The 11,530-nt window shown below is 45.3% G+C and overlaps 2 protein-coding genes across 17 annotated transcripts in view; one reads left to right on the top strand and one right to left on the bottom strand.

The window, feature by feature from the left end:
• LOC130184336 (regulating synaptic membrane exocytosis protein 2-like) overlaps positions 1-286 on the top strand; it is a 34,596-nt gene extending 34,310 nt beyond the window's left edge. For all 16 annotated transcript variants that reach the window (XM_056400276.1, XM_056400284.1, XM_056400278.1 and 13 more), the window contains one exon: positions 1-286. This exon is cut by the window's left edge and continues 400 nt beyond it. The gene's annotated coding sequence lies outside the window, so the exon portion shown is untranslated.
• Positions 287-1,363: 1,077 nt separating this feature from the next.
• On the bottom strand, positions 1,364-10,849 carry lrp12 (low density lipoprotein receptor-related protein 12). The gene is made up of 11 exons (XM_056400307.1): positions 9,854-10,849; positions 9,353-9,409; positions 9,113-9,248; positions 8,438-8,640; positions 7,839-8,086; positions 7,271-7,420; positions 6,957-7,178; positions 6,416-6,682; positions 6,066-6,268; positions 5,841-5,973; positions 1,364-5,284 (listed from the first exon to the last, which is right to left on the bottom strand). The coding sequence occupies exons 1-11, from the start codon at positions 9,918-9,920 to the stop codon at positions 4,343-4,345; spliced, it is 2,628 nt and encodes an 875-aa protein (XP_056256282.1). The 5' UTR covers positions 9,921-10,849; the 3' UTR covers positions 1,364-4,342.
• Between the last annotated feature and the right edge of the window lie 681 nt (positions 10,850-11,530).

Genomic DNA, 11,530 nt, shown 5'->3' on the forward strand with positions numbered 1-11,530 from the left:
AAAAGACCCTCTCACTGAGGGTGGAGCTACGCAGCAAAGGATGCTCGGAAAAGAAAAGACAGGAGAGGCTATGTGACCTCCAGCTGCCAGCCAATCACAGCAGCTCCTCAGGAGTCATGTGACTGTTTGAAGCATGAGTTTACATGGAGATGCAGGAACACGAAGGTCTGGTTCTTTATGTTTTTGCATGGAACGATTAAAAGATTAGAACATAAAAAACATCAACTGTGAAAAATTTAAAGAACATGAGAACATCGCCTGAAAAATAAAAAAGATCCAACGCTCAGTTGTTCTCTGAAGATGTGTTCTGCATGACTGGTTCTCCTTGTACAGCGCTAGTCAAATAAGGTTCTACTGGTGTCACTGTCATGACTCTGGTTCTATAAGCTTCTACTGATTAAGCTGATATGTCCAGTTCTATAAGGTTCTACCAGTGCCATGGATATGATGCTGGTCCTCAAAGGTTCTGCAGGTAACCTTTACCCATCTACAGTTCTATAGGGTTCTTCTGATTCTATAAGGCTTTTCTAGTGTCACTGACACAACTGATTGATCTATAAGGTTTTATCTCGTCCTTCATTTTGACATGACTGGTCCTGTAAGGTTCTACTAGTTCTGCTAAGACAACTCACATTCTATTTGTATTATTGACACAGCTCTGGTTCTCTAAGGTTCTACTTGTGTCAGTAACATGACTTCAGTACGACAAGGTTCTACTAATTCCACTGACATTTTAAGGTCTGCAGGGTCCTGTTGGTATAAGTGACATGAATCTGGTTCTATAAAGGTTCTGCTGGTGTCACGACGACTGCAGTATTTTAAATTCTGCTGGTATCACTGACATGACTGGGCTCTTAGGTTCTGTTGGTATCTCAGATAATGCCAATTCTTAAAGGTTCTAGCACCACCAACAACATTCCAGCCCTATGAAGTTCCACGAGTATTGCTGACAAGACCAGGTTCACATGAATCACATTTATTTTGTAATTTACCAAACACATTTTTCTGCCTTCATTTTATTTTGACAGTTTCTCTGCTCAGTTCAGTCAGAATGATGAGACTCGACTGCAGGTCCAACACTTCACCTACTGGTGGCGCAACAACAAACAACTCTGTTTGGGATGTAATGACCAAACAAATAATTATGAGCAAAAACTTGATTTGAAAAACTGATTTAGGGCAAAACACTTTAAACTCACCGCATGTCCTTCAGAGGATCTGGAGCACAAACAAGTCCTGATCAGGTCATGTCTGTACTAGCAGAGGGAAGCAGATCTCTGTCATTATATGAGGTCACTGTTCACATTTAAGTAAAACTGAAAATAAAATGTGACAGAAAATAAAAATCAAGTAGAAAAGAGAGTCAAGACTTTAATGTGAACTTTTAATCTTAGTGCAGTTTAACAGTTTTAACTTTACAGACTCAAAGAAAAACTAACACCAAACAACTTGAATCATGCAGGTCATAAAAACAACTACACAACAGCAAAGTAACAATAATAACACAGTCATATTAATAATAATAATAATAAATATACACAGTCACACTCACACAAGGTCAGCTGAGATCTGAGTACCAAAAACTGTAACAAAGATCATAAATACAGACAGGTCAGTTTGAATGGCTTCAGTCTGAGAAGGGAGGAGGGGGAGGAGGGGTGAGGACCTCAGAGTCCAGACTGGATCTGGTTCTGTTGGTCTGGTTCTGATCCTTCATCCAGACTCCTCCAAAGTCTATTATAACTTTGACTCATTTATGTTGAATAATAAATGTAAACACAAGTCGTGACCTTTGACTTTTCAAACATAAAAACGTCCTCTCTTTATGGAATAATCTCGATTATTTTAAGATCATCAGATCTAGAACGTTCTCTGTAACAGGATCAAGAAAACTCCTGGACCTGTACAACCAACAGCTCTAGACCTCTGTCTTGGAGAACAGTCAATCTAGAACCTTGCCTTCCCTTTAGAACCAGTCAAAAACCTGAACAGGTAGAAACATCAAACAACAGGGGGAACCAAACAGGAACCTGAACCGACAGCACAGAAGACTCTGCAGGGACCGTTACAATTGACATGAACAGGATCACATGACTGATGGAGGTAGCCCAGCTAACGCCAACATCAGCTGTCTGTGGGACCAGCTCACTGGTATTAACAGTGTCAGTGGTACCAATGACGTAGTTTGAAATGTTTTATAAAGTATAGGACTGATAAGTGAAAATTACATTTGTGATGTTCTTCATGAACTAATACAGAAGAGGGGACATGTAGTAGATTTTCTAGTTTGTAGTACATGTGTATCTTTGAGCTTCTGCTGATTATGACATCTGAAACACACCACATGATTTTTCTAAGCTGTAGCTGATCAATAATCAGGTGTGGAGCCGTCAGCAGGAAGGTGCTCACTGACATCTGCAGGTGGTTGCTTAGCAATTGCTATAGTAAACAAACATTGATTAACCTGATTGACTAATGTTCATCCCATCCTGTACCTCCTCAACGCCCTTCAATGGAAACTGAACAAAATTATATAGTGTGGTGTGTATATATATATATATATATATATATATATATATATATATATATATATATATGGTACATTTCAGTGTCAGTATCTCAGGGTTAAAACGAGTGAAAGCTCAGAAGAACCATTGAGTTGAGATTTTTGAGTCTTAAACCCTCATGAGTCTGGATTTCATGTGCTCTGGACTGAGAACCAGGTCTAGAATTTCAGAGCAGGATTGAGTAATTCCTGCAAATCTAGTATTTATAATTCCTGCCCACGTTCACAGTGACATCTGATAGTGATAAGTCAACACCTGCACTGCTGCAGAATGAGACTCCACCCTGGACAACACTCCCCCTCTTTAGGCCATGAGCCTTCTCACAGGTCAGTGTGATCAATGTCAATGTTCCTCCTCAGACAAGTAACGTCACTGAGGTGAGGCAGTGGTCTCAGACTAACTTGCTCAGACCGTATCTGTAGGTCAAGCTTAACAACAGTGAAATGAGTGGTTTGTGAAACGTATGATGCTTAGCCTTTTACCAGCCACTACTCTGAATAGAAAGTGTGAGGCAGATCCAGCTGTGATGTCATGCGATGTCATGTGAATGTGGTTTCATCACAAAATAGGATAAAAACGAAAATCATAATTGCAGTAAAAAAATCTCACCTATCTGATGATGGTTTCAGAGCCTGGCCCTCCTCAGTACCAGTTTGATTTTTTATAAAGTTATTAAGAGGACAGATGAAGTTGAGGAGTCAGAGAACAGGGACAGAACAGAGCATGGAGAAAAGAGATGAGGGACCACCAAGAGACAGACTGAGGACAGTGATCCAGCTCAGAGAGATGACCACTTAGGGTGGAGGAAGAGAGATGTAGCTCAGAGAAGAGCGATGAAATTCAGTCTAGGTAAGAACAGCACAAAGTGAGACCTGTAGTTAAACTCACAACTACTACACCTGGGGGGAATAACTTCAGTGTAGTAGCACCTGGCAACTATCTATGGCTACCTCCATCGGTCATATGATGTTATTCTAAGCATTTCCTTTAAAGGGGGGGCAGGAGTCCAGCACATCGACAGTTCAGAGGCAGACAAGGTTCCTGGATCAGATCAATGATCAGGGAACCTTCACTTTGCTCAGTCAGGACTCAGTTTGTAGTCGTACCAGTCATTGTTCAGGAAGTCGTACCAACGAGCAGGACGTCCGCCTGCGAGGAGGAGGGGAGCATTTTAAGGGACGGACCAGGGGAACAACATGGGAGAGTTTTCATACCAGCATCAGTATCCAATCAGTGACATCACTCCCCTCAGTCTCTGATTGGTTATCTCCTACATCACTCAAGGCCAAAACCTGCTGAACACTAACTTTTAGTCCAACTAACATGCTAACAGGTTTTAAATTACAGCTAACTGTTGTCCAGTCGGAAGTGTTAGCATGTTGGCTAGCTGTTGTCCAGTCTGAAGTGTTAGCATGTTGGCTAGCTGTTGCCCAGTATAAAGTGTTAGCATGTTGGCTAACTGTTGTCTAGTCTTAAGTGTTAGCATGTTGGCTAGCAGTCGTCCAGTCTGAAATGGTAGCATGTTGGCTAGCTGTTGTCTACTCTGAAGTCTTAGCATGTTGGCTAGCTGTCTAAAATTTGAAATGTAGGGGCCAGGGCAGTATTATTGTTAGCCAGTCAGTTAGCATGTTAGCTAACTGGAGGTGTAGGGGCAGGATAGTCTTAACAGTATAAGTCATGTCAGCTAGCACGTTAGCTAATTTTAGATGTTGGGTCGGGGTAGTATTCATACTATTAGTGTGTCAGTTAGCATGTTAGCCTTGCAGGTTAGCCTGTTAGCAGAGCAGCAGCAGCTCATCGTCACTGCTCTCCGTCTTGCCCGTGGCCTCCAGACAGGCATCTGGGATCTGTGCTGTGTGGACCATCCCGCAGTGTTCACATGGGCCATCTCGCCCTCCTCGACCACTGTTTCCTCTGTGATGGCGGGGTGCGTGGCCTGCAGTGGAGGAGGGGTGTGGCTCCAGCAGTGGTTGTTGGACATCACTGATCAATGAGGAAGAGTCAGAGTCGGACACAGGGATCAGAAGCTCCACATCTTCTTCTTCATCTCTGCTCCCTCGTCGCTCTGCAGCTTCGGGCCCGCTTCTTCCTGTCTCCAGTTGGCGGAGTGGACTGTGATTGGTCCAGGTCTGGTTCTGCTGGTTCTGACTGGTTCTGGTCAGGTTCCTGGCGAGACGGTGCAGGTTCTGGGCCAGGCGATGCAGGGCAGAGGTGGGCAGGGCCTGGAGCTCTGAGGCATCACTGTGACATTCAGGATCTGGATTGGATGTTGCCATGGTGATGGGGCTGGAAGGGGGCGGGGCCTCCCTGGGCCGGTCGCGGCATCGATCTCGGCCTGGTGTTGGGGTCATGGAGGTTGCAGACGTCGTCACTGATACGACAGCCTCCACAGCAGTGGAGGGTGGGGTTTTCTGGGGGAGCGGGGCAACAGGCCCACCCATTGCGCCCACGCCTCGCTCCCTCCCCCGCTCCCCCTCTGTATCTGTGTCGTCGGAGTCCGGAGAGAGTATGTCTGAACCAGAACTCCCAGTGCTCCCAGTGCCAGCACTGTCCTCCAGGTCAGCAGAGACCAGAGCCAAAGAACCGGACCGTCGTGACCGCGAGAAGGTGAAGAGTCGGCGCCACAGGTTGCTATGACGACTGGAGGAAGGGAGTCTGAGGGAGGTAAAACCAAGCTGAGAGCGGACAGCCAGACGGAGGTTTTCCAGGACAGATGCCTGAGGACAGAGAGACAGCAGAATGAAAATAAAATCATCAGACCACATCATCCAGTGTCCCAGCAGAGAGCAGTGGTGGAGTAATACATCAACAACTGTCCACAACATGAAGGAGACATTTTGGAGATGGAGTCTGAGTGAGGCAGAAAATCCACGTGATAGACCACCCTTGCTTCACTGCCATCTTTAAGTACACAGTAAAGTCGTTCATTCTAGATACAGTGTTTGGGGGTCAAAGACATAGATCACAGACCGTCCAATGAGAGTACCTGTAGGACGGAAACAGAACAACACAGGAGTGTTTTCCTCCACTGTTGCAATAAGTTCAAGGAGAAAAGGTTGTTTTAGTGAAATTAGAGTTGCAGTTATATTATAAATGCATGTGCGACTGGTGGGTAAAATCACCCAAACACAACACAACACTGAGGAAATTAATTAAGACAAACATTACAAAAGACAGGGGACTAACTGAAGGTGGAAGGACACAGGAGTTATCTGTCTTTAACATTTAAAACCGCTGTTTAAGTCTGCAGAGAGAAAGACTTTGTGTCATTACCTGGCTCCCAGAGCACACTGGGAAATCCTCCACAGGTGGGATCAGTCCCTGGGCGATGAGCTGACCATAAGAGGGCGGGGCTTCCCGCCTCAGTAGTTCCGCCTCCACTCTGGACAGCTGGGTCTCAAAAGACCTGCAATGACCAATCACAGAGCTGGAATCATCAGAGCCATCAGAGGAAACAGATAAAGGTTTCTGAGGACATAGGTGTCCCTCCATCCTCACCTGCGTTCGAACATGCGCAGTGAGTAGAGTTTGCAGGTGCAGCCGAGGGCAATGACCAAAAGGAGGCCACAGATGAGGCTGCCGATAACAGCGGCAGTAATGACTCTGGTGGGAACAATGACGGGACAACTCTCCTCATCGCTACCGTCACCACAGTCGTCCTGAGCATCACAGACCCACGACTCAAACACACACCGATTATTCTGCAGAGGGTAGAGGTCAGAGGTCAAACTGATGTTAAATGACAGAAAGTACATGTTTCATCTGAAGCTCAGCTCAGAGACTGCTTCCTGTTCTGGTCTGTTCTGGTCCCTGAACATTGTTTCTTTCCTTGGTTCTGGTTTTGGTACCTTGCAGTGGAAGTTCCCAGGCTGGCAGAAAAAGCAGTTCTTTTCATCAGAACCATTGGGGCAGCGGTTCTGATAGTTGCATCGGTCCGATCGAGGGTAACATGCTCCGTTTCTGGAGCAGGGGAACTCGTCCTCCTGACACGAGGAACAATTCACCTCATCCCGACCGTTGGGGCAGTGCCAGTATCCATCACACCGCTGCTGCTCAGTGTAACAGCCCCAGTTCCCACCACATGGAACCTCCCAGGGCAGGCAGAACCCATCCACCTTAAGAACATGGAGAAAGAGATAGGTTAAACAGAACCCAAAAAAAAAAAAAAGAAACAAAAAAACAACAACATAAAGAACCATGACACAGGTCAAAAACAATAGTAGACCTACATTTAACAGGACCTGGCCACCAAAAAAATACAGAGGGAGCCATAAAAACAGGTTTATCAGAATCCACTGATCTTAGAAATTCATGAAGAACCATAAAGACAGACTGAGCAGGCTCCAAAATACAGTGACAGGTTAATCAGGTTAAACAAATCAAACACACCTGGTAGGTGACGTTGAATCCTCTGGCAGCGTTGATCTTGTCCGCATAGAAGTGAACTCGGAGCTGACCAGACGATGAAACCACAGCAACCGGCGCTCTTGAGTCAAAGGCAGTCAGCACCCTGAGGAGACGGCGAGGGTTCTCCTCTAGGCCGTCATAGACCTTCACATAGTCACCGTAACCCGTCCCATCCAGTTTAAAGTCAGTGAACCTCAGAATGACCTGCAGGACCAAAATGGAGGGAGTCAGTTATACCTCAAGAGTGATTCAGGTAGGAATGTGTCATCAAGCTGAGGGTGGAGGTCATAGGTTACCTTTCTGTGATCTCCGGTGTCGATCAGCCAGGTGCAGTTACTTCCTGGAGGGTAGAAGTCGGGGTAGTTTGGAGAGCTGAAGGAGCCGTAGAAGTTCCTCAACCATTCTCCACAAGTGGGAACATCACAGTCAATCTCATCACCAAGATCCTGGAGAAAAATCACATATACACAACGATATCAACATGTACATGCTGTTGACACTGTTACCATCACGGCTGACCCAGCCTGAGAATACTAGTGGACAGTGAAGTCCATTTCTCTGGCTGAGGTCACTGAGGGACTCTAACCAGCTGTGGATTCAAAATGATGTTGACCAAAAACAGGTATTCAAGTCATCTGGTGAAAACCTTTTTCACATCACAATACATATCCAACTTTCTGCACCTGCCGCAGTTTACAGGACTGTGATGACTCATATGTTTAGCTAACTCTCAACTCAATGACAGGGACAGACTGAATAAAGACACTCACTGATCTGAGCCCAGGACTGTTGCCATCAGCTACTGTGACACAGGGTCATGTTTGGTGCTAGGACCAGGTCAAGGCAATTGAACCTCTTAGTTACCTGGCAGTCGATGCTCCCGTCGCACCGCAGGCTGTGTGGAAGGCAGGTGTAGATGCGGGTATAGCGGGACAGACATGGGAACTGGTTCAGGCTGCAGGGCTGGAAGGAGAAGGGAGAGTCCACACACAGCTCCTCATCTGAATTGTCACCACACTCGTCCATGGAGTTACAGCGCCACCAGTCTGGGATACACTTCCCATTAGAGCAGTGGAACTGGTCCACGTCACAGCTGGATGCCTCTGGTTTACCTGTACCAAAGTGATATTGGTTATTGATTAGACGTCTGGTAACGTGATAACAGTTCACTAAAACTGTTTAAAATGTTTTTGCCCTCTATCTTTCACCAGTCGTCTACGTCAGTAGAAGATCACGTTTGATGGATCAGCTGAGAGTGTTTACATCAGCTTCTAATCCAGAGTTACGTCATCCCACCGCCGGCGTCTGCTCTGTCAACAACTGTTATGTAATAGCCTGAGGAGGTGCCAGCTCTGCTGATTACTCTGAGAACCACTGAGAACTCTGTGGATCAGCATCAGGAACCTGAAACTCCCACGGTAAAGCTGTTAGATTTAGAGGACCTGGAAGTCCTGCATCCTCACCAGTGATGTAGGACAGTCTAAAGCCTTTTCCTGTCAGACTGTCATCAGAGTGGAAGTGGATCCAGACGTGATCCTGAGACGAGATGTAGGGTGGCGGCAGGGAGGACCCACAAACCCGCAGTCCATCAAGGCTCCTGTAGCTGCTGATGGACATCCAGTCTGAGGAGCAACGATGGGAACCTTGCAGCTCAAAGTCCTGGAAACTACCGGAGGACAGAGGTGGAGACAAGTCAAGCCTAGGTCGGAACCCTGTGACCATGTGGCTGGTGCTGAACCCTCTGACCTCTACTCTGATTGGTTCTGAACCCTGTGACCTCTCCTCTGGTTGTTCTGGACCCTGTGACTTCTCCTCTGGTTGGTTCTGAACCCTGTTACTTCCTCTCTGGTTGGTTCTGAACCCTGTGACTTCTCCTCTGGTTGTTTCTGAACCCTGTGACCTCTGCTCTGGCTGGTTCTGAACTCTATGACTTCTCCTCCGGGTGGTTCTGAACACTGTGACTTCTCCTCAGTTTCTCTGAAACCATATTTATCTTTTCTGTTTTGTCAACAAACCTCCACCTCCATCCAATGGTTGTTCTTGGTAAAAAATGACTTTTTAATATTTATGCTGACTGGTGTGGACGTGGTGTGAGGACCATGTATGTAACCGTGGAAAAAAACCCATGTGCATGTTACCTGATGGTGATGGTGTCTCCGGGTCGGGCTCTGATGTTCCAGCTGCAGTTCAGTTTGGCCGGATACTGGAAGGGCCAGCCAGGGCTGGTGATGATGCCACTGGATGCCCGCAGGAGCTCCGCCACGTCACTGCAAGCTGCACACACACAGATAGCTGTTAGTCTGACTGCACGTTTAGTTTGTGCTGATGGTTATGTTTCATGTGTCTCTGATGTGTCGTCAGTGTGGTCATGACCTCACCGCTAGAGATTCCTGATACATAGACGTTGTCGTTCCTTTGAGATGCAGCAATGCATCCTGGGGAGTGAGTACACACATGGTTAACAGCTGATGCTACATATCTCTGCTCACTGAAGCTAAAAGCTGTTTTATTTACAGGGACATACAGTGTTATTAAAATACCACATTCATCTACATCCTGTTGTGTCTAAATTATTAAGAAAAAACTGACCAACCAGCTTAAAAGAACCACTGCAGTTTTTAAACTACAGAGTTCAGTCACCTGGTTACAATAATAAACGGAATTATTCAACATCATACACAAGAATTGCAATTTAATTGTCATTAACAGAGTGTTCACACAGTAAAAATGTGGTTGATTTAACCAGATTTAGAGCTGCAATGACTAGTTATATATAGCATTATAATGACACACAGACACACACATATATTCAACTAATCTTTGCAGCTCCACAGCAGAGTCCGGGTTTGTAACAGTTGATTCAGAGTGAGTAAACTAACCTGACAGTATAAGCAGGTAGACGACACACGCTGAGCAGCTCTGCCTGCAGCCTGATGTGAGGGCCATAGTAACCCTGGTATTTCCACCTGCTGCCGGCCTTTAGTGATGGCGATGATGATGGTCAGTGCACTGACAGCTGCATATCAGCCATACATTAAATACAACTCTGAAATATAATAAACTAAAGACTGATCTGAGGCCTGTGTAACTGATTTTTCTGTTAGCTTAGCATCTGCCACACTCACAAACATTAAAACCCTGAACAAACTGTCCTATCTACTATAGTCTACCTGCTAACTAAGCTAACAGAGTTAACCTGCTCTCACATCATAAACTAACAGCTGCAGATGGAAACAAAGACATCTGACTCCCGCTAGCTAACAGCTAACTTTAGCTCTGTTAGCTAAAAGAACCGAAGCATTAACGCGACATTTTGCCACAGGAACAAGCTCTGTGGTCTGTACACGGCAACACATGATGGAAACAGCCCGGGATATGTAAAATAACAACACATAGGCTAACAGGTTAGCTAACCACAACAACCAGCAGCTAACAGGATTAAATAAAGAGAGGCTAGCTCCCCATCTAACCTGCTACTTCCATAGAATTACACTAACCAAAAGCTAACAGCCGGAGCTCGGCTAGCGATACCAACATTAATAACACTGGACAATTAGCTGGAACATGCTAACGGGGCTAAGCGACGAGCTAGCCCGTCCTCCTCCACAACAGCAAGGACATAAAGCCTGGAGCGGGACAGCTAACCCAGAGCTAAACCGGGTTTATCAGAGCTAACCCGAGTTAACTAAAACAACCAGGTGAGAGGTTAGCAGCGCGAGCGTCGTTCCGTGTGTCGGTCTGACGACATCTTCACAGTCAGTGTTAGCTGTTAGCTTCGTGTCGGACTGAACAACAACAGTCCGCAGGCAGCAGAGAGAGAGAGAGAGAGAGAGAGAGAGAGAGAGAGAGAGAGAGAGAGAGAGAGAGAGAGAGAGAGAGAGAGAGAGAGAGAGAGAGAGAGAGAGAGAGAGAGAGAGAGAGAGAGAGTGTGTGTGTGTGTGTGTGTGTGAGTGTGAGTGAGAGTGTGTGTGTGTGTGTGTGTGTGTGTGTGTGTGTGTGTACGTAATCCCGCCCCCTATGTGACGCAATGAACCTTGTCATCAACATTTAATCTTTGTTTTTCAACTGTCTTCACGTTTAACAACGATAGAAGAAATGTTTCAGAGGATATAATCACACATCACTGGAAACACTGTTGACATCTAATCGATATCTGATAATTGATTAGTCAATCAACAGAAAATGAATCAGCAACTATTTTAATAATCGATTGATCATTTAGAGACTTGGCTTTAGGCCTACATTGAAATTAAGTTAATATTTACTTACATGACAGTAAATATAATATTTTTGAGTTTTGGACAAAAAAAGCTAAGATATGTTTGTAAACATCCAGAATAAGAATAAATTCTGTATTTTTAATCATCAGTGATATTTATGAATACTTACTTACTAATCTTTTCGTGTTCTCACAGATTTACAGATTTATTTTCACAGCACAGATCAAACATTACACCAACATGATCCAGAAGACGTCAACACCTGTTTGTGTAAAATCTTTATTTGAATTGTAACTCAGCTCAGAAGTGTTGTTTTTTAACCATTACAAACACAAG

This window comes from Seriola aureovittata, chromosome 16 (assembly GCF_021018895.1).
Source record: "Seriola aureovittata isolate HTS-2021-v1 ecotype China chromosome 16, ASM2101889v1, whole genome shotgun sequence".
In the NCBI taxonomy this organism is placed as follows: Eukaryota; Metazoa; Chordata; class Actinopteri; order Carangiformes; family Carangidae; genus Seriola; species Seriola aureovittata.